The sequence below is a fragment of the Mandrillus leucophaeus genome, unplaced genomic scaffold (genome assembly GCF_000951045.1).
Source record: "Mandrillus leucophaeus isolate KB7577 unplaced genomic scaffold, Mleu.le_1.0 Scaffold616, whole genome shotgun sequence".
Taxonomy (NCBI): Eukaryota; Metazoa; Chordata; class Mammalia; order Primates; family Cercopithecidae; genus Mandrillus; species Mandrillus leucophaeus.
In genome coordinates this window covers 959,799-983,808 of record NW_012106653.1, presented here as the reverse complement: position 1 = coordinate 983,808, position 24,010 = coordinate 959,799, and the positions used below count along the sequence as shown (strand labels likewise).

At 38.9% G+C, this 24,010-nt stretch overlaps 1 protein-coding gene and 1 long non-coding RNA gene across 3 annotated transcripts in view; one reads left to right on the top strand and one right to left on the bottom strand.

Moving 5' to 3' along the window:
* LOC105553907 overlaps window positions 1-24,010 on the top strand; it is a 219,604-nt gene that overhangs the window by 174,753 nt on the left and 20,841 nt on the right. The window lies entirely within an intron of this gene.
* Window positions 9,288-24,010, bottom strand: part of TRPA1 (transient receptor potential cation channel, subfamily A, member 1) — a 56,349-nt gene continuing 41,626 nt past the window's right edge. The window contains exons 22-27 of the mRNA XM_012000089.1: window positions 22,175-22,304; window positions 21,570-21,752; window positions 17,888-17,956; window positions 13,933-14,046; window positions 11,810-11,907; window positions 9,288-11,149 (exon numbers count right to left, since the gene is read on the bottom strand). Of these exons, the coding sequence (XP_011855479.1) occupies window positions 10,939-11,149; window positions 11,810-11,907; window positions 13,933-14,046; window positions 17,888-17,956; window positions 21,570-21,752; window positions 22,175-22,304 (805 nt within the window). The 3' untranslated portion in view covers window positions 9,288-10,938. The remainder of the gene's footprint in view (window positions 11,150-11,809; window positions 11,908-13,932; window positions 14,047-17,887; window positions 17,957-21,569; window positions 21,753-22,174; window positions 22,305-24,010) is intronic.

Here is a 24,010-nt window from a genome sequence, read left to right as displayed (position 1 = left end):
TGGTCTCGATCTCCTGACCTCGTGATCCGCCCACCTTGGCCTCCCAAAGTGCTGGGATTACAGGCGTGAGCCACCACGCCCGGCCATCTAGCTCATTTTTGTATTTTTTTGTGGAGACGGGGTCTTGTTTTGTTGCCCAGTCTGATCTTGAACTACTGAACTCAAGCAATCCACGTGCTTCGGCCTCCCAAAGCTCTGGGATTACAGGCGTGAACCACCATTCCTGACCAGAGATCTTGTATGTCTAACAGGCTCTCAGAGGGTGCCCATGCTGCTGGCCCACAGGTCACACCTTGAATAGCAAGGCACCAGAACATACAAGAGTCAAGAGGAAATGGCATCTTATTGAAAGAGCAAACGAGAACACTAAAACACCCTATCCACCCTCAGGACCAGCTGTTAAAGAAGCACGTTGTTTAGAGGGGTGAGGAAATAAGGGACAAACCTCTATATGATGAGCAAGTAATGGAGGAACATAGAGCTAAACTAAATCGCTGGAGTAAGGCAGGTCCCTTCAGCTGAAGTCTAGGTGGTGAATTAATTATTGAAGGGACGCAGAGATGGCTAAAGGGACCCTGGATTTCTTTGTGGCTCAAGTAGCTTCATTTTTGTCAGGTTCAAGGAGAAGAGGGCAAGGCCCACTGCTGCTTCAGACTTATTGTTTTCCCTCTCTATCCACAAACTCAAGTTCCATGAGTTATTATTTTTAAAAAAAAAAAAACTTTTTAATTATTCAAAATGGAATATGAATGTTAGAAATTGGAAGGGAAAAATGGGGACTGACATAAAAAGAGATTAGCCTGGGCCAGGTGAGGGAGTAATGCTATACAATGTATTCAGCTATTTAAAGGCTTCAGAAATGCTCCTATCTCATTCAGACTCATCTTCCTGACCTCATCTGGTCCCTGCTCTGACCTGGAAACTTAGCTTGGATACCTGTGTTTCTCCAGCAGTGGTTGTTCTCTGCTGGTGCCTTGAACTAGCATACTTTTCTTTCCTAGTTCCTTGGCAACAGTGTTCTAATAACCTTTGCGGGTCACACAGTTCCTAAGTGTGGAGCTGGGATTAAGCTAATGGAGGTGTGATAAGACTCTCCCACAATGTATCTATCAATGATTCACTTCTACTAATTATAACTTGACACGTTTTGATAACTTAATGAAAGCAAAAAGGTTAATAACTCATTACTTCCTTGTTGGTCAAATCTTTATCCATGTAAAGCAATAATTTTGCATAATTTTATATTTTTTCCCTTGCATTCTTTGGGTTAAGTTCATTTTGTCACTCCTGTTTATATTCGTATATTTATTTGTTCATCTTTTTATAATACTAGTTTAGATTATTCTCTAGGGATTATATTTTTTAACCCAGAAAGGGAGTATTTTGTTTTTTACTGAAGTTTAGATTAGTTGTCAGAACTGATAGATTTTATTTTACTTGTGTAGTCTTGTTTATGTTTTCACATTTGTGTAGGTCTTGATGTTTTCTTTTAATTTTTTAAGTTTTTCTTATATTGCCTGCTTTGTTTCTTTATATCTCTTTTTGTATGTACTAATGAGTACTTATTCTGTTTAAATTATATATATATATTTATTTATTTATTTATTTTTTTTTGAGGCGGAGTCTCACTCTGTCACTCAGGCTGGAGTGCAATGGCACGATCTCTTGCTCACTGCAAGCTCTGCCTCCCGGATTCACACCATTCTTCTGCCTCAGTAGCTGGGACTACAGGAACCTGCCACCGTGCCTGGCTAATTTTTTGTATTTTTAGTACAGACTGGGTTTCACCACGTTAGCCAGGATGGTCTCAATCTCTTGACCTCGTCATCAGCCTGCCTTGGCCTCCCAAAGTGCTGGGATTACAGGCGTGAGCCACTGCGCCCTGCCTAAATTATATTCTTGATTATCTAACAATTAAAAAAAGAATTATCCACCCTCTATTTTTTAGTCACAAGTATGTTATAAAGCAGTATCTTTAATTTGAATAGAATTGAGTCCTTGCTAAGAAAAATGAATGAGATAAGGTATTTCATCTTCTGTTCACCACCCGTACCTGTGAAAGCCAGTCTGACTTTTTACATCTGTCAGTGATCAATACTGAAGATATAATCTGTAGTTACAAAGCGGTTGGCTTGGGCTTTGAAATGTAAACAGTGATAATTTATGAACGGGTTTCTCATCTTCCCAAAAACATCTGCCCATGTGCCCTGTGTCATAACACATTCATGCTACTGCGTCCCTTGTCTGTTGTAACATTCGTTGATTAGTGAATATTTATAGGTGTCTCTTGTACCAAAGTTTGGCTTTGGGCATGATCAATTAAAAATAAATTTTAAAATATCATAAAAGAACTATGTAGTGTCCAAGAAGACCTTAGAAAATATTCTTTTCTTCATGTTTCTGCCCTGTGTTGTATTGCTCATGTCTTATCTGGTAGAATTGTCATATATGTCAAACGGGTAGCCTCATTATGATGAAAAATGAAACAAAGGGTGCTTTTTTCCATTACCCTATACCCTGAAATGGCAAAATATACACATATGGCACCAGAAGAACAGGGAGTTTGCCTTTTTCTAGCTTGTTTTAAAAGTGCAGTGCAGACAAACTAAATCCAGCTGGGAATTCTGTGGGTCACAAGCATGAGGCGGTGCAGAACTGAAACCTCTGTCTACAGCAGACTCTCAGAAGATTTACGTGCAAGGTTAAGTTAGCATATTTTTGTTTGTGTTGCCTTAAATCTTCACCTTTGAAGGTTATGATAGCTGCTCAGTGACTAAGTGGTTATTTTTTTAAATCAGTGATACATTCGTTGTTTAGAAAGCATCTGATACTTCTTGTCTTAATAAAAATTTTAACAACAGATAAAACTCTGTATATAAGCATATCTCAAGTGTATAATCCTAGTTTGCTATTTACCGATCTGATTTGTGTAACATTATACTGTCATTTAAAATATACTTTTTAAGCCAGATTTTACATTTCAAAAGTTATCTTTAGTAATAACTCTCAGTACACTTACTTGTAAATAGTACCTATAAAGTTTTTACAGACTGTAAAAATGTATTTACTCATCCCTGTAAGCTTACATTTTATAGCTAATTACTACTTTCTGATACTTTATGTATATATACATATATTTTTTCTTGAAAATGATTTCCAAAAATATTTATTTAAATGCAAATCATAATGGTAAGTGAAAACATTTAAAACATGTACTTATTTTTGTAATTGCCATTCTAAATAACTTAATCAAAACACCCCCATTCTGATTTCATTCCCATTCATCTTTTCCAAGAAGTTAAGAACCTGAGTTTTAAAAAACACTGTACCCAAGCAGCAAATTTGCAACAAACTTGAAAGGCCTGCCACACGTTTTGGCTCTATTGACCCTAATACTTTTCCAATTAAAAATAAAAAAAACTTAACAAAAAATAGACTGGAATGATTACCTTAAGCCACTGGGCACTTTGGGGCTTTATTTTATTCTGTTTTCAAACTGGCATATGATAATTGAATTTTCTTGGGGAAAACTCGAAGCAGCAATCCAGCTTTTTAGGCAAAAACTCCACAAAAAATACACTCCACTTGATGAATCTCCACTCGCAAAGAACATCAGTGAAGCCCTGGTGGTATTATCTTTGATAACAAAGAATCACCACATTTTGATGATTCTCATTCTAAGTGCTAAGACTTAAAATGACAATATAAAACATGGCTCAAAATGTTTTAGTAGAATTTAGCTTTATCTCTTGTTGACTTTTCTTTACAGTAAAAAAAAAAAATAGAAACCACTTTAAAAGCATAAAATTTTGAAAAAGTAGACATGTCACATATGCACTTTACTTCATATTGTGAAATTAACATGGTACATATTTCAGAGGTTTGATAAAGCTCTGTGCATTGTCATTCACTAGTTGATGGAAACTTTCAAAATCTCTGATCCTCTGGCTGGTTATTTACTGACAGTGTCCTTTATGGGCTTGTGTCTTATCAACTTGAAGAACTGATGTGGCAGCATAGAAACAGGATGTTAAAAGGTACAGTCAGATCTTGCACACTGAGTGTTAAGTTTACAGTAATTTGGATGAGCGAAGGGCCATTTCATTATCTTATCAACTGAGAAGGAATGGCAGAGCTGACCACTAGACAGTGATGCTATAGAGGTTTTAGAGGCACAACTCGGTTTTATACTTGGGAATGAGACAGGAGTTCAGCAGGACTGGTTTTACAAGATACAAATCACAAATACCTTGCTGGTAAAACAGGATGCAATAAAGAAACCAGCGAAAATCCGCCAAAACCAAGATGGCAAAAAAAGTGAGTTCCGGTCATCCTCACTGCTCATTATATTCTAATTATAATACATTAGCATACTAAAGGAAGAGCCCACTGGTGCCACAACAGTTTACAAAATGCCATGGCAACATCTGGAAGTTAACCTATATGGTCTTTTAGTGGGAGGAACCCTCAGTTCTGGGAATTTCCTGCTCCTTTCTCAGGAAACTCATGAATAATCCACCCCTTATTTATCATATGATCAAGAAATAACCATAAAAATAGTCAACCAGCAGCCCTTAGGGCTTCGTTGCCCAAAGAGTAACCACTCTTTTATTCCTTTACTTTTTAATAAACTTGCTTTCACTTTACTCTATTGGCTTGCTCTTGAATTTTTTCCTGCAGAAAGCCAAAAACTCATGTGGCCTCCTGGGCTGAGCCCCAGTTTCGGCGTTTGCCCTGTGACAAGTAAAGAGACTATTTGATTTAATAAATTTTCCATCTTATTTAAATTTGGGTGACTTTAGCATATTTAGAATTGGGAAAGTTTTCAAAGTGATACAGGATGGTGATAAATGCACACATTTTTACAATTCAGGATTATAGCTTTCCAAGAGTTTTCTGGTTTCTTTTACCACACTCAGAATTTGAAAGGCAACCATCTGGGTCCTGAAGATGCTTGCTGATCAACTGCTGGAGTAGAAGAGACTGCGGGGGTAGAAGAGACTTTAAGTCCCTTGCTGAAGACTGCAGTTTGGCTTACTGGTTTTAGTTATTTACACGACCTAACCTGTATCTCGAGGACTGTGGACGCCACACAACATCACAGAAAACTTGGTAGTTGGAGGTTTATCGGATTAGGAAAGATTTTGTGTCTGCCTGTGGTATCCTGAAAGTACAGACACTTGCAGTCTTGAACCGCAGCTTCTGGATTATTTCAATTATGAATTCTTTAGAGAGTTTTTTTTCTTTTTCTTTTTTATTTTTGAGACAGAGACTTGCTCTGTTGTCCAGGTTGGAGTGCAGTGGTGCAGTAACAGCTCACTGAAGCCTTGACCTCGCTGAGTTCAAGTGACCCTCCTACTTCAGCCTCTTGAGTAGCTGTGACTATAGGTGCCTGCCACCATGACAGGCTATTTTTTTTAATTTTTGTAGATAAGGGGTCTCACTATATTGCCCAGACTGATCTTGAACTCCAGGACTCAAGCAATCTTCCCACTGTGGTCTCTCAAAGTGTTGGGATCATAGACATGAGCCACTTCCCCTGGCCTTAGGCAGTTTTGGTTCCTTCAGAATTAATGATCTGCATCTGCCATCTGCAAGGCCTGTGACTCTCCACTGATTTACAGAGGGTTTGCCATTACTGAGTTGACTTGTAGAGAGAAAAACAAACTGCCTTTGTTGAACCGTTTGATTTTTCCTCATATTTTTCTCTTTTGTGAAAGGCCTTAACCAAAGATCCCTGCTTTGCCTCTGGAATATGCCTGCAGTAATGTTTGTTAAGAAATTTGAGTTTGGGAGTAACTGTTCCTGTGGGGCCGTAGAAGAGCTGGTTGTTATTCTAATAGATTCCCGACCCTTGCTATTGCTTCAAATTAGATTGTTGCAAGTTTAGAAGGTGCAGGTGAAGTTTTCCTTTTAGATTTTGCTGGTACTGACACAAGCACAGACATGCTGCCCATGAGCGATAATCTCCGTCTTCTTCATCCTCTTTTTTCCCCATGAATTTTTAAAACAACCCAAATTACCTCTGATAACTGTCTCTTCTGAGAGTTTTCTCCCTCAATACTTACGTTTTTCAGACTTGGTTCTGGAGAGCGGATTATGTCTTATTTAAGCTGTTAAGTATTTGTGATTCACATAAAAGTATACTGTTCCTCCCTTCTCTATGGGGGGAATCAGGAATAGCACTGAACCCTATATATATACATATATATGTATATACATATGTATATATGTGTGTGTATATATATACACACAGTATGTTTTCTCACATACATACATACTTATAATAATAAAGTTTCGTTTACAAATCAGGCATAAAAAGAAATATTAACTAACAATAAAATAGGGCAATTATATAACAATATACTAAATTTATGTGACTGTAGTCTTTTACTGTCAAAATATCTTATTGTACTGTACTCACCTCTTTTCTGATCATGGTGGACCAAGGATAACTGAAACTTTAGAAAGAGAAACTAGGGATAAGGGAGGACTACCGTACCACTTTATACACCTGTTTTGTGCATCTGTTTATTGGCAGTCTGTATTATCTGAAGTAATTGAAATGAAAACTTTTTAAATAAGTGCCACCATCTGCCTTTGGACTTGCAGATTCTCGATAAATCTCAATAGAAAAAGGAGCAGAAGCATACGTTAATGTCGCTATAGGTTTTCCTGAGATGAGAGATCCTCCTGCACACAAGGGAGGTCTCAATGAGGTCTTTTGGTTCCAGCTCAATATCAATTACACCCCTAGAGGGACCGGTTTCCCTCAGTGGTTTCCTTGTTGACGTTTGCAGCTCAGGATCATGCCTCCTTTTGCCTCCTAGAAACCTGTGGAAATGCTGGACACCTTGCGTAGGGTGTCTGGAGCTGGAAATAGCAAGGGGTAGCCCACATCTTCCTGTCTTCTGTTGTCTCCTATCACTTCACTAAAACTATCAAGCAAAATCAGAGCCAAATGACAAGACGACTGGCTTCAGATTCTAGAAATCAGCCCAGTTTAGTTCACTCTGTGGCTTCATGATGGTTTAAACTCCATGATGGGTTAAACAACTTCACTCAACTGTACCTTCAACAATTATGCCCTAAGTCTGAAGTCTATGACTCAGGCTTCCTGACCTCAGTGTCTGCTCACTTGTTTTTATTATGTTTGTGGTATCCCATGTCTCTTAACCTTAAAATGCCCTTACCTATGAATGTTACATTGCAGATATCCACTCAGTAACCTCTGAAGTATAAAGTCAATGAAGAAAGTGTGCTCTTTTTTCTGATTCTTATTTAAGAGATAATATAGCTTTGCATTAAGAACACAAAATCTAGAAGCAGACTGCCTGAGTTTTCATCTCAGCAATGTGACCTCGAACAGGCTACTCAGCCTAGAAGTGTCATGATTTGTTTTACAAAACAAGGATGATAATTATCATAGCGCCTACCACATAGGTTTTGAGAATCAAGTGAGTTAGTACATAGTACTTGGAACAGTGCCTGATACACAGAAAACTTCATAAGCCTTTTCTTTTTGCTATTATTTAATGTGCTCACATCAAAATGTCCAAAATGATTAAAAAATATTCATTGATGATGATTTACTCTGACTAGTAAGGAGTTGGTGCTCCATCAATGTTTAATGAATTGAGTCTAAAGCAAAAATAAAGATGACAAAAGTGCTGAAATATTTTAATCAAATTTTTCTCTAAATATAAGGTTTTTATTTTACTACACACATTCCAGGATTTGTTTGGCTAAGGGGATTCAGAAGTACATGGGAGCTTCAATTTATATCAGGCTGCTAATTAATTAACTGCCAAAGAAATTCCATGGGTAATTGGTATGATGTGAAAATCCTAGTGCTTTGTAACTCCCTTTATCTCAGGTAAATCAGTTTTCTTGAACACATTGCAATAGTGTTTACTGAGTTAGGTACTCTGTATGCGTGTGGTTGTCCAATTCTACCAACACTATAAAAAATATATTCTATCATCACCATTTTAGAGAGGAGGACACATGCCCAGAGTCACTCAACCAATAGAATTAGAGTCAATATGAAGGCACAAGTTGCTTCTTGCAAAACACAAGCCTTTCAAGTGCCCATGCTAATCATAGTTAACAATCATTAAAACAACAGCCCAGATTGAAGTGGTGGGAACAAAAAGGCAGAAAAGTGGTGTTTAATGCTTCTTCCACTACTGAGAGGCAAGTCATTCAACTTCTCTAGGACACAGTATCAACAGAAAAAGGACACTAAACCACTTTTCTGAGGCAGACTGAGCCAGTTTTCTTGCAGTCTCTTTCAGGTCTACAGTATTTATTATTTTCACTGATTTCTCTGATTTGCCTGTATGTATTTGTTGAGCATCTGTTATGTGCAAGGCACAGTGCTAGAAGCTCCACAAGATGAAAAAAAAATGAAATACGCTGTAATTCTTTGCCTCCTTTGAGACTACTGGTGATAGTGACCCATAAAGCTCAGGGAGTCTACCCTCTAGTTGGGGGAGGATGTGGCAAGTCACAGTCACCGTTAACAGGCTGCAGTAGCAGAGGAGAAGTGCAGTCAGTGCCAGTTCAGAGGAGGCAGGAAGCATAATGAGTGGGGAGCATTAGGAAAAGACTTCAAGGTGGAGATGCCATTTAAACAGCTTTAAGAGTTAGAGAAGGGACATTCTGGCTGGAAGAGAATAGAGTTGGAGGTAGGGAGTTGGGAAAACATAGTGTCTTCATGAAACAATGGTCTTCCAATTTGGATGAAATGAAGAATACTGGAAGATAAAGCTAATTTGGATTGAGAAGCCAGGTTAAGAAGATTAGGTTACTTATGAAGAAAAAGAAAACGTTTAAGCTTTTTAGCATGGGTGTGAAGGCTTAGAGCTTCACTTTAGGAAGATTAACTCAATTTAGTATGTTGAGTCCTTTTGAGTCTAGGAGCCTGAGAGAATCCTGGTACCATTGATGGAAAACAGGAAGTCCAGAGGAGTTGGTTTGTTTCTCTTACCACCAAATTCAGGTTTCTATGTAATTAATTTGAAGAACTGCAGAAATGTTGGACTGGATTTTAGGAGAAGGAGCAGAAGTGAGGAAACAGAGGAAACAAAGCCAGGTACAGACCTCAGGGATGTACACATGGAGTTAGTTGGCATGAAATAGAAGCCAGTCGGGAAAGAAAGAAGCAATCAGTGGAAACAGTGGAAAGGCAGTTCTGTGTTTGGGGCTAAAGGAGAAAGAACTGAGAAAATCAGTGAAGACCATTGAATTATAAGCTTCCTGAGAGTACAGGTTGATGAGATTGTTGTAAGACAATCCGTTTATTTAAATATTTCCCACGACAGGCATGGTACAGTGTTTCTCACATTCTTGGCACTCAGTGAATGTTGACTGAGATCTGTATTGTGCAATGCCACACAAGGTTTGAGGAGAGGGAAGACTGAAAAGACCGTTTGTCTTTATGATCAAGAGATCTTTGGTTATTGCTCCTGTATTGTGATTTTCCAGCCTTTCTGTTTTAAGAAATATAAAGAACACAGATATTATTCATATCAAAGATGAAGGCATATACAACATTGCCTCTAGGCCGTGTGTTGTGTTGGACCATGAATGTAAAAGTGTCTGGTTCTGTAATAGTACATATTGTCCCTCAGCACTCTGCTGGTTTGTATGAATATCAGTATGTTTGAGAATGTGTGCAGGAAGGTGGAAGTAACCAAGCTGTCCAACTCTAGAAAAGTCCAGTGTGGTGGGTGCCCACAATGAAATAGTAAGCCACATCGAAAGCCCTGTACTAGATGGAATACAGTAACACAATTGTATCTTGTAAACATCGTGTCCAGTGAAAAGGAGTAAGAAACAGAAATGAGTAAAAAAAATAAGAAATAAGTGAGAAGAGAAATAAGAATAAAAAAACAGAAATCAGAAATAAAAGCTATAGCATAATAACATCTGTGTAAATAATAACAGACTCAAAACAACACTGTATAGCATAACACAAGGACACATACGTAGCCAAAGACATATCCATTAGCATGAATGTCTCCTGGGGGTAGTGAGGGAATAAACATCCAAATCAGGATGATGGAGAAAATCAGACAATACAAGAGAAAGACCTTGAAAAGATTAATGATGAGGCATGTGATTAATTCATGATTTGAGTAGACATCAAAAGAAAAAAGGGAATATGTGATGCAGGCGTGTTTTTTCAAATCTCAAACAAAGGTTCATACAATAATGACAGGGATACTATATAGGTTTTACATTTATTATGCTCACTGGCAAACAAAAACAGAAACAACATATATTATCTACAGTAAAATTCGTGCATATCATAAGGCCTATTAATTTTTGCTTCAACTATATGGTTCAAAGTGACATCAGGTGTGTTGGGGACAGCAAGAAGGGTGGGGCTATTCATCACAGTAGGAACAGAATAGTGCACATGGTGCCACCCACAGGTTCTTTCAACATGAAGAAGCTTTCCAAGAAGCAGCTTAGGTTAGGTAGACCTCAACCTAATATTTAAGACTATCATCTAAGGCATTATTAATACTTGTGACTATTTTCTAGGGCATCACATATTATGCAATTAGCAAGCAGGAATTTAGTACTGACATTTGCATTCTAGTTTAATAGTTACATTTATTAGTTCTTTTCATTAAAAAGGTGTGTTCTAGCAAATTCATTTTCTACCCATTCAAATAATGAGATTATCTCTCATCAAAGTCAAGTCCAATTTGAACATATCTGCAAAGATATCCCCAATACATAGTGATTGGTAGAAAATATGAGTAGAGGATAAAAGATGGTTTACTTTTATATAGCATGCAGGAACCATGATTTCACATGTAGTGAAATCAGATTTCTGCTTCTTCCTCACTCTTTTTAAACTGAAAATTAGAACCAGCAAGTCATGCACCCCCCTATTAGAAGCCTCATTGAAGGTCTGAGGAGCTAAGGCTCAAGATGGTGTGTTTTTGCCTTGACTGCTCTCAACACAGTATTCCATCTGCTATTCCTTTGTTCCATCTGCTCTTTCTTAAACCTGTCTTGAAAAGAACAATGGTTATCTTCATCCTCTGTCTCAGAGATGATCTCCATCTTCTGAATGATCAGTTTAATGAGCTCATGCTGTTTTTCCAGGAGAAAAGTAAGATCCTTCAGCCTAAAAGGACATGCACATTTCATGAATTTATTTTCAGTTCTTCTTTTAGCCCTTCTGATTGTAGGAAGGCATAGGTTTTGACCTCGGTAGTCACAATCCTTCCAGGAAACACAATGTTTTTGAAGTTTAAACGGTTTTTCCCAAAGTTACACTGTTAGTTCATGGCTAGTTTATTTTTGTTCCCAGTTTACAGGTAAGAAACTATTATAGAGAAAGGTTAAGCAGCTTGCCCAGTGTCATAGTTATTAAGTACCTGGTTGAATAGGGGTTTGAACTCAGGTACTAACTAACTGTAAAACCCTCATGCTTAACCACTGCCCACCACATAGTTACTCCAGGGATCTTCAAAAGCTTTCAGAGCTTTGCTTTATGAATTCAGATGAAGAATACAGTTTATAATACTACCTCCAAGAGAAAGGAAATCAGCATTTTAATTTTTATTCACTTATTATTGGAAGCCAAACTGATTGGTGAATAGCGGCAAATTTGTTGTTGGTTCTAGAGAATGTCTCATGACCCTCAATACACTAGCTACAGCTGTCAATAAAGCATGACAATTATAAAATAAATAAACACCAATATAAAATATAACCTTATATTGTGCATTATTATTTATGAGTTTTAAATTTCTCAAGTACAGATAGAAGGAAAAATACATACCGGTATTTCTGCTTTAATATTTCCATTTCTAAAGATGTATCAGCATTTGGTATTTCTTGTCTTATTTCTCCAGTGCAAAATAAAAAATAGAATATATGCTGCTGGATAAAAAAATAGTAGTTACTCAAATTGAATTCAATTCAGGAACTTTTTCTTAAGCATGTGCCAAAATTCAACCACCACTGATACAAATATGCATAAGGCATAGCTATGCCCTCAAGGAACCCACAATCTGCCAGGAGAAAGAGACATGTGAAGAAACAGCTGTGAAAGGAAGTCATACATATAGTCAGAGAGAAATAAAACATGTACAGATAAAACAGAAGAGCAGTAAATTAGGGTAGAAAATTGTTTAGAAAGGGGCTTAGCTGAATTGTTCTGTACATTTTCATGAGAAATGCCCATCATGGAAGGTGGTATTCTATATGAGATTCATCGCTACTTTCTAAAACTGCACTGCACATTATCCAGTACAACTCAACCAATCAACAAAGTTTCACCTGGAGAAATTTCTGAAATGTTATTTTAATACATTTCATTTTAATTTAATATCTTTTAAACCACAGTTGACTGGAGAGGGTCAAAGGGCAGATGTGAAACGATCAAGAATGAGGTAATTCTAGGCTTCCAGGCGAGAGAAAATGGTGACTTGCACAGGACACCCAGGAAGTCAAATGGACCAGACTGAGGGGAGAAGGAGAGGGAGGTGACTCCTGGGTGGCTGGCTCGCACAGGCTAATGAATGGTGCTGACATTGTTGCAAGGAGGAACCAGGACTTTTTCACTTCTTTTCCTGTAGGGGATATGTGAGGAGAGGGTGAAACGTGAAAGCATTGAAGTTTGGTTTTGAACCTGCTGAATGTGAGGCACCTTTAAAACATGCAAGTGGAGATGTCAAATAGGCAGCTGGGTGTAGGGGCTGGGGACTGAAGGGTGAGCTCTAGGATTGAGAAATCAGTTGCTGAGCATTCTGTTTCGGTAGTAATTGTAACCATGGACATGTGTAAAATCAGTTGGAGAGATACTGTGGGGTTAGAATAAAGCCTAGACTGATACTCAGGGCCGCTTTATCACCTTATGACTACACAGGGGAAATTAACCTGAAAAGAACTCAGGAAGAACAGGTGTAGAGATGAAGGGAGCCCAGGCATACTAAGGATTCGCACCCAGTTATTCTGGCTCTTCATATGGCCCTTCTTCCATTATAATGCAATGGTCTTGCTTAGTCTTTGATCACTTAATTAGCTCATTTTCTATAGTGGACACTGTGTGTGTGTGTGTGTGTTCGTGTGTGTGTGTGATATGGTTAGGCTTTGTGTCCCCACCCAAATCTCATCTTGCATTATAATCCCCATAATCCCCACGTGTCAAGGGAGAGACTGGGTGGAGGTAACTGGATCATGGGAGTGGTTTCCCTCCTGCTGTTCTCGTGATAGTGAGTGAGTTCTCACAAGATCTGGTGGTTTTATAATTGTCTGGTAGTTCCTCACGTGTTCGTTCTCCTTCCTGCTGCCTGTGAAGAAGGTGCTTGCTTCCCCTTCACCTTCCGCCATGATTGCAAGTTTCCTGAGGCCTCCCCAGCCAAGCGGAAGTGTGAGTCAATTAAACCTCTTTCCTTTATAAGCTACCCAGTCTCAGGGAGTTCCTTATAGCAGTGTGAAAACGGATTAATACATTGTGTGTGTGTGTGTGTGTGTGTGTGTGAGAATGTGTGTTCTTTATTGTGTATTCTAAACACTTGGCTGTATATACACACATATCTATCTGCACATAAATGTAAATGACATGTGACTGGGAAAAGCAAATAAAGTATACCTGTACTGTAAAAAAGACACTAAAAGGGTATGGCTGGTCCCTGGCTCATCTGCTCTAACAGGGACAGCATGCATTTAACACAGATGCCATGGATGAGCCACCTGAAAGGGGAGAGCAAATATCACCCTCCTCTCACCCAGCTCTTTCACATCTTGGGTTAATCATATCCTTTTTTTTAAAGCACAACTTCTCTGCCCACAGGCAGAGAAGACTCAAAGTCTATAAAAGGGCCCCCTTAGGGTTAACACAATGAATGAATGTCAAACAGTGTCATGTTATTGATGTTGTTATTTGTTACGTGTACTTACGAATAATAGCCCACCACATCTGGGTTTGTTGGGATACACGATGATGGATTTCTGATCCACTTTGCGTAGAAACCAAAGTGGCAGCTTCTTCTCTAAGCTGGTATGAAGTTCCACCTAAAGTGCATTTTGGGTTTAATGATAGAATCACTAGTTAGTATCTGGAATTTTTATATGGCACAGAGGCAATCATTAATACAGCAAAATGAAAACTGATTTCTGTGTCCTGACTTCTGTGCCACAGCTGGGCTGGCCAGGCTTCCTTATCCCCTAGCTCACAGTCACCTGCCCCTTCCTCTCACCTCACCCACTGACAGGGCAGCAATCTGCCTTGGAGCAGGAAAAGAAAGAGAGGAAGAAGTTGCTTAGAAAAGGAATTCAATATTTAGTCACTTGCTCTTTATTGTTCAGGGATAGTCACCTGATGTTTTATTGTTCTATGCTGGAGATTTAAAGAAGAAAAGGGTAGTTCATACTCTTGGGGTGTTGCAATACTACAAAATGTGCACAACTGGACAGTGTGAATGTGTGTGTGCATGCACACATGTGTGTGTACATATGTATACACACCTAGGGCAGGAGAGAAGGAGTGCTTAACTGGAGGAAGACAAAGGTAAGCAGTAAAAGAATTAGAACTCTCAGGCCTAAGAGTATGTCATGCATTTTTCATGTCTGTGCTATCAGGTGCAAAATGGTTTATCTATGATGAATTTTAAGTATAATTACTATTTGCAGGGATAGCAAATGAGATATTTCCCCACACTTAATTTTTTTCATTTATTTTTGCCACATTCATCTCTGCTTTTTTATACCCCTTTGTATCTGGTAAATAGGTATGTTTACTGTAACTACTAGTGAGATTTGCTTTCTAACACCAAACACCTTCCAATATTAGCGATTTATAGCCATAAACAGTAAAATGGTAAGAACTTCCCTGACACCACTGCTTAAAATTGTGGCTCCCCACTGTCCCCCACATGACTTTCCCCCATGTGGCTTCCTTGCTATTTTTACAGCACTTACCACCATTTAACATACTGTGCATTAGTTCCAGCTTCAAGAAAAGCTATGTTTTCTTGTATTTTATTAAAAATACCAGTTAAATATTTTCACTGATTTTCTATAATAATTTCTAGGGTTCCTTTTTTTCCCCTTTGCTCTTTAGGGTGATCCTACTTTCCCCTTCCCATACATACAGTTTTAGAAGTCACGTCTTATTTCCTCACACTTGATTGAAAAAGATTTACTCAAGCTTGATGTTTGCCAACAGATAAAATACATAGTGTGTCTTAACCTGTTCATTATCTACATAGGTCTCTCAAAGATGGTCCTGGGGGAGGCTGGCAAGCAAAGCCCCAAGTCCAGTATGGGTCTGGCAGGACCCACTGAGTCTGGCTCCGCTGGGCTCAGGGAGCATCTTTACCTCCTCTAACTGGTGGCTTTTCCATGCTGAAGGGTAAGATGCACTCTGTGGATTTCCCTTTCTAATTTGCAGCAGGGATATAAATGTTTATGGACTGTCTGCAGCTGCCAAAACTGTGGTGGAAAGTGGAGATACCAACATTTAAAAACACCCAAACAGTTTCAAGTCCCTCAAAATACTCATCACACCTATCCCTAAGGAACTGACAGTCCCCATATAGAACACATCTCCCAGCATGCGTTGTCCCAAGGCCTGTCTCCACTTCCCATGGAGATGATTCTCTGAGAGAACTAAACGGCCCTGTCGGAAATGTGTGCTACTTGTCTGGTTCTGCTCATGGTTCTGCTGTGGGCTCAGACATAGGTTTCAGAATGGATGCAGAGAGTTTCTTAAGAAACCACTCAGGACAAGTAGGAGAATGGCTTTCTGGTTTTCCAGTCGATGCTGTTTTTGATCCAAAACAAGGCATAGATAACATGGGGGTACTAGGATTTGTGCCATTTACTTTCAGAGAGCAGAGTAAACAATACAGGTTTGTGCTTTTCAGCTCAACCCCACTGACATTGTAATTGAGTGAGCTTCCCCAACTTTGCTTGTATTATTGTTTTTATCTATTCCCCAAGGTATTTTAAAGAGCTGTTAGGGCAGTTATGAGGTATTGCTGACATACCTGCCAAGAGGTTTATACATCTCCTCTCCATATCCATACACCTGAAGTCCTAAACACTATCTTTGTGACAGTAATAACCTGCCATTAGCTCTTCCTGCCTTCAATCTTTCCTCACTAAACCAAAATAATAACAGATCACTATAAACACCATTTTCATTGTGGAAGGGCTGAGAATAACTCTTCGCTAACTTACAAAATAACCTGAAGCACTTCATCATTTAGTGCCCTTTGCTAAGGTTTTTCTTTGCTGGTTTTGAATAAACCCCCCTATCATCTGGAGCAATCTGATCACCCACTAACATGAATGATCCTTCCAGGCAAGGGGGACTTGGGCCGGGGCCTTGGGCCAGTGCCTTGGCTGTTTTCCCCAGTTCTGATGTGGCCCTTTGCTCTTGCTGGCCCCTCCTTTCAGGACGGTATCGATGTCCTGTTAAATTTCAACTATATTTCAACACTGACTCATCTCACCCCCTCCATGCAGCATTCCCTTAATTATTTTTGCATTTTTTTTCTGTACCTGATAATCATTTGTGTTTGTTCTCTAAATGTTCCAATCACTCTGTATCTCTGTATAATATACAGCCATGTCATAGAGCATAGAATTTACAAATGGTTCTCAGTTGATTTTTGATATTTAATTCTACGAATGCCTAGCTGGTGTGCTAAGTAGAATAGTCAGGGATCACATCCCTCTGTTTCCTCTGTACTGGACTTTGTATACACTATGTATTGAAACATTGTTTCTCAATAAATAAATATTAGTGTATGGCTTAATGAATAACAGAGAAGAAAGAATTTGGACAAATAAAAGTGAAGAGGAGACAAGAGTGAATAGAAAGTTATATCATTACATGACTTTTCTATCTCCTCTTTCAAACTGGCCAAAGTTTCTGAATGCATATAGTCAACTGGTCAACAAATATCCTTGAAGTCAAAAATGGCCATTTGAATTTGAAATTTAAAGACAATCCAGTCAAGAGCATAAAAATAACTTTGTGTTGTATGACAGAAAGGTACCTCACAAGGTTCAGGAGCCAAATACCTAACCAGGAAACTTTGACACCAAATTTTACATCAAATTGTCTATAAAAATGAGAGAGATGTCACAAGAGAACAAAACCTCATGGATGCAATTAAAATGTCAACATAAATTATGCTGTGGGTACCCTGTGATTCCCTGCATAAAATATAAGGAGCGCCTTTGAACAGTGGGGCTAGGATGCCAGTGATTCTCTTGATCCAGCAGCTAGCTACCTGGGTGGCCACATTTTAACATGGGTGGCCACATTTTAACATAACACAAGATGCTCAGGCAATTTCTCAATTTCTCTGCTAAGATTGTTCTAGGACATTTTTTTTCATCATCTTTTATTAGAGCAGGTATACCAGATAACATGCAAAGAGACACAAGATGTGACTCCTCAGGATTAAGAAAGCTTCCATGCTAAATAACTGTGCTCTCAGAAAAGGAAGAAACGATAATGGTGTTAGTTTCAGTAAGTTTAAATAAACGTGATGCAGACAATACCTAACTTAGGATGGTCTGACTCACGATTTTTGACTTTATGGTGGTGTGAAAGTGATGTATATTCAGTAGAATCTGTACTTCAAATTTTAAACTTTGATCTGTTCTGGGCGAGCAGTGTGTGGTACTCTCCTAGGATGCCGGGCAGTGGCAGCGAGCCACAGAACCCAGTCAGCCATATGATCAAGAGGGTAAACAGTCCAACTTTACAGTGTAAGTGGTATAAATTTACAACTGGCATATTCCTTCAAAATGTCCATTTTTGACTTGTAATATTTTTAACTTATTGTGGGTTTACCAGAAGATAACACTGCCATAAGTGGGGAAGCACTGCACTTACCTGCATAGCTATCCTCTTCAATGATGCATGTTTCTGGACCTCAGCAATGTCACCAACCGCCAAACCAATCTGAAGTATGACACAAAATTTAATCACCACAGTTTAATGGCCCACTGAAAAATGCATGTAAGGTCTGTCTTAGTCCGTTCACACTGCTATAACAAAATAGTTTAGTCTGGGTAAAGTATAAATAGCATAAATTAATTGCTTACAGTTCTGCATGCTGGGAAGTCCAAAATCAAGACTCGGGCAGAACTGGTTTCTGGTGACAGCCCATTCCTCATAGGTGGCACCTTCTATGTGTTCCCATGTGGCAGAAGGACAAAGGAGCTAATAAGCTCCTTCATAGGAACTAATTCCATTCATGAGGGCTCTCCCCTCAGGGCCTAATCACCTCCGAAAGGCCCCACCTTCTAATGCCATCTTCTTGGTGATTAGGTTTCCATATATACATTTTGGGTGGGACATATAAATTCAAACCATAGCAAGGTCTCTGTGGCTAAAGTGGGAGAGTGGGCATATGATCTACTAGTAGTAGTAGCTGCAGAATACTTTGGTCATACACCTTACAGAAAACTACAAGGCCTATATACCTCTGCAACGGTGATGGCCACATTCGGAGGTTCAGTACTCTTAAGTGCTATAAAAACTTATGACACATAAATTAATCTGAAATTCATTTCATTTAAGATAATCTGTTATTTTTTGAAAGGACAGGGATGATGTGATATCACATGCAATTGGGTGTAGCCACACAACATGGTGGGAAACTCCAGGAGTTTAGTAACTAAGGTAGACAAGAGTGATTTAACAACATGGAAAATAATACTAAACTGAGAGAATGATACACATTATATCTTACATATGTTCAGAAGGGAAACATATACTATAGGGGCAGGAGAGGCTCTGGTGAGAAACCAGAAATGTATGGCTAGATAGAATTAGGAGGGGGGAAGCTGCTAGCTCAGTTCTACTCAATCTGTTGAATTCGCTGATTTCACTCACTCATTTATTTTTCTGGTACTTAGTTCCTGCCTTTGCTGAGCCAGCATCTTGCATGCTGCACCAGAAAGAAACGTCAGTGACTGCTCTTGAGGAGCTCAAAGTCCAGTAAACTCTATGAGACGAGGGATCTGTCAAGCTCACCACTGTATGCCCAGTGCTTAGTATAGAGCAGGGCATGTAATAGGTAAACAAAACAGTCACAGAATGAATGAAGAGAGGGAGAATATATTCTAGGGCTTGCAAACTAGCACTGAGAACTGGATATAGTCAGGAAATAGGTTTCACTGGGCAGGATAATATTGTTTTGGTTTTTAATTTGCAAGTTTTCAGATGGGTGTTCTCTCCAATTTACATTGGCCCCCATCAAAACCAACCATCTCTGCCAGGCGCAGCATCTCACATCTGCAGTCCCAGAAATTTGGGAGGCTTAGGTGGAAGGATCACTTGAGCCCAGGAGTTCCAGACCAGCCTGGGCAATATGGCGAAACCCCATCTCTACAAAAATTAGCTGGGTGTGGTGTTGAGCACCTGTATTTGTAGCTTCTAGGTAGGCTGAGGTGGAGGATCAGCTGAGACTGGGAAGTGGAGGCTACAGTGAGTCATGATCACTCCACTGTACTCCAGCCTGGGTCACAGAATGAGATCCTGTCTAAAAACAAACAAACAAACAAACAAAAAACTAACCCTAAAACTAACCATTTCATACCTGCTGCTTCACATATTTTAGATACTTGCCTGGGCTCTGAAGACATTTGAGCTTATAAGCCATAGAAGAGATCAATTATTAACTTTTAATGGTCACTAACATTTATCAAATGCATATCATGTCCCAAGTACTGTTTTAAGTTCCTTGTATTAGCTCATTTATTCTTTGCAATAATCTAGGAAGTAGGTTTTATTATTATTATTTGTTTGTATCCTAAAAACTATGGTAACACAAGGAAAGAGCACCCAATAGAGTAAGGTAATTGGAGACGGGTGGGTGGTTAAGGAAGTCTGCTCTGAAGAAATGATACCTCAGCTGAGTTTTGAAATCTTAGAGCTAACCCATGGTGGGATGTTTTCCAGGCAAAAGGAAGAGCCTGTACAGAGTCCAGACAGCATGAAGGAAAGCGTGGCGCACTCAGGGAGTGTGCATTTCTGGGTAAATCCTGGGAACAGTGAGGTGTTGGGAAAGATCTTGGTAAGATCCAGCTCACAGGGACCTTTGCCTACTATGCTGATGGGTTTGGACTGGATTAAAGCTTTTGGAAAAATATTTAAAAGAGCCACTGATGGGATTAGCTTTTCATTATCAGGGCATCACTATGGTGGCCATTTGTAGGAAGAATGAGACAAAGCAGTGAGGTATGGTGGAGATGCTCTTGAGGCTGCTGGAGCAATTTGGATGAGGAACCATGACAGTCCAAGCCAACTGGAAGCAGATGTGAAAGCCAAAGAATTATTGAAAGAACTGTGGAAAAATGTGGGAGAGTGAAATAGAGACTATCTGCCAATGATCTGAGTAGGATGACTAGGAGATTCTACTGAGAGGCAGTAGAGATTCTGAAGGAAAAGATAACATTAGTCTTGGCTCTGTTGGTTTGATTTTCCTCCAGGATATCCAGGTAGAAATGCACAATGGATGCCAGATGTGTGGATCTTCAGAATGGGGCCAACCTGTACTACTGCTAAGCCCAATTCTCTTCTGGATAATTATCTTCCAAAACATAAACAATTATCAGAGAAGAATGTGGGCTTTATGTCATTCTCCATTATTCCTATTGCCATCCTTTGTTTTCCTAGGTCACCAAAATAAAACTCTGGAGTTGTATCAAATAAATGAATCAAAATACTTGCTCATCTGCATATTTTTTTTCCTTTCCAGAAACACTGCCTAGTACAGTCTCTGATACATAGTCAGACTCAAAGAAAGTGTGTGGAATATGTACAGGTGTGCATAAATGGATAAAGGAAAAACAGGCACAACAATGCCAATCAAGACTCCCCATGGACCTGGAATGGGATGCACCTTTGCCTGCATCAGCCAACATGCTCATGCCTTGAGCAGATTCTCTAGAGAATTCCATGTGGAAAGGCACTCTCATGTCTGCTGATACTATCTAGGCTTTGACTGGGTTCAAGGTGGCATCTGAACGTTGTAGATGCCCTCTGCATGACAGACTTCCCCACTTGAATCTCTGGTCAATGGTAAATTCGAGCATAGAGACAATATATTCCATAAAGGTCTCTGCCTAACCTCTGATCCCCTTTCCAACTCCAAAACATCACACACCTTCATCTTTATTGCTTTTCCCTGCTTCTTATTTCTTCATAGCATTTATCACTCCCATGACATCATGCAACACATTTATTTGTTTATTACCGAACTTCCTGACTGTTTGTAATCACACTGGGACTGAATATTGGTCTGCTTTCTTCATCACTGGTTCCTAGAACTTGTAACAGTTACTGGCATTTAGTAGATCCTTGATATTTGCCAAGTGCATGCATCTTTGCATGCCCTGAGCCTCTTGATATGCCTGATGCTTCCCAGGCACCAAATGAGTGTTGAATGAATAGATTTTGTAGTAATCATCTCCCCAGTGGAGGGAGATTAAAGAAGTTAAAAAATAATTATCATTATAAAATGTTTCAAATGATCAACAAACAGAAAATACAAGAAAAAACTACTTACAAGTAAATTCATGAGGACAATTGGGACAAATATTGCGAAGCAAATAAGTTGTGCAAAGGACAGAAATGGATGTGCCAATTCATTTCTCAGATATGGTTCTAGGAAGGACTCTCGATAATTGATATCTCCTAACATCATGCTGAAGGTCTGGATTATAGAAAGCAATGGAGAGCTGAAGGGATCCTGAAAACACATGGTGAGGAACAAATGAAATGCAAAGTTTCTACCATGAAAAAGTGTTTCCTGGAGGTAGAATGATAAAAATTATATTCAGAATACATTTTTAAAGTCATAGGTATATAGCTACTGAAATACAGTGATAAAATATTAGTAAACAGTGGTAAAGTCATCAAAAATATGTTATCTGCATAAATAATAAATCATCTGCATTATACATAAACTTTTTGACAATGGACAAAGTTACTTAACATAACTATACATTTTTTTCGGCAATAAAAGTCATTTGAAAGAAATAGCAGATAAAAACTAAAGTATTCGAATACTGTTATGCAATTAAGAATTTTCTAGACTATTTAGATTTAAGTATAAATATATATTTCCATAATTCACAGCAACAAAATCAACTACTGATGCAACTGTCTTACCTGTAAATTCAGGAGGATGTAAAAGCTGAGTCCAAAAGCCAGAAGAAGGAAGATAAATACAACTGTAGACCTCAATAAAGTTTTCAAAATTACCTCCAACATAACAATAAAAATTCCACAATTTTCAAATCTAGAAAAGTAAAAAAACACACAGACACACACATTTACTCACTTTTGTAGTCAAAGTGTATTCATTCAGTGACAATATTTATCATGTATTAAATCAGGTATTAGATTTCACAGATGAGATCCTTGAGGCCAGTTATTTCGAAAAAGAAAACATAAGAATTAATTGAATAATCATGTCTTAATTTTCAAGCTGTTAGTCACATTACTTTTGCTTTTATTCTCATTATTAATGTTATCTGTTTTTTTTGGATACAGGGTCTTGCTTTGTCAACCAAGCTGGAGTGCAGTGGTGCAATCATTGCTCACTGCAGCCTTGACTTCCCAGGCTCAGGTGATCCTCCTGCCTCAGCTTCCTGAGTAGCTGGGACCACAGGCATACATCACCCCCAGGCTGGTCACGAACTGCTGGGCTCAAGCGGCAGCCTTCCTTGGCTTCCCATAGGGCTAGGATTATAGGCGTGAGTCACTGTGCCCAGCCTTAATGTTACCTTAAATCATTTTACCACTTGACGACTGGACATTACTTCGACTGAAGTAGGAGAGAAAAATAATAGCTTCTCAATGTCAAAGAAAATGCTACCAAATGCTTAATAAAGAAATTAGAGAGATAAATTGTGTACTGCATCATGCAGAGATTGAGTTCATGAACCGGAAGGCACCTAATGCAGGGGACACACCACATGATTTGCATTTTATCCTCTTCATCTCCTTCGGTTTTCTTTTCTACCCCCTGCATCCTATATTGTGAAATGTTTGGATAGATAATGGGTGTGTCATCTGGCCTCTAACTTGTACTTTGCCTTTGACAAAGATGACTTTTAAATGAGGAACTTACAAGATTCTGAAGTTGAAAGGGACTTCAGCTAAATTCACAGAGACATATAATGACTCACCAAAGCCACTAATAATGACAGAGCCAAGGGTGCGACAGTGCCTGAACCTGTCTTAAATCCTATTTCTGGGCCACTACCTTTCTCACCATACCATGTACTCTCCAAGGGGTGGCACTCAACTCTCTATCACTGTGCTCATGACACAGTAATGCAGAAGATATGGTGGAAAAGACACGTTCCCTGGAGTCAGAAAGACTTTGGTTAAATACCTGTATCTTGACTGACTCGCTGAGATCTTCAGCAAATTACTGAACTCAGTGCTTCAGCTTCCTCTTTTAGAGAATGCAAATAATAACACTGACCTCATTATTGGAAAGATTATGTGAAATAACATGAAACTCAACATTACCAACTGTCAAAGACCTGGGAAATCTAGAATTAGATTCTTTGGGCTTATTTTTTCTTGTATACCACTTTGATTCCCCATACTATCTATCAGTTCATTTTGAGTGTTTTAATTCAAAGTAAATGTTTACAAAATAATATCAGGTAAAACAAGAATAGCCAATACTTTTCCCATTTACTCCCCCTATTTAATCTAGATTTGTCTAGACTAGTGTTCTTGACCAGGGCTTATTTGGCACACAGGGAACATCTGGCATTGTCTGCATTCATTTTTGGTTGTCACAACTGGAGGAAGGTGGATGCTACTGGTATCTAGTGGGCAGAAGCAAGGAGCCAGGAATGCTGCTAAGCATTTTACAATATACAAGACAGTCCCCCTCCACAGAAAGAAGAAAAGGAGAAGAAGAAAAGGAGGAGGAGGAGGAGGAGGAGGAGAGGAGGAGGAGGAAGAGGAAGAGGAAGAGGAAGA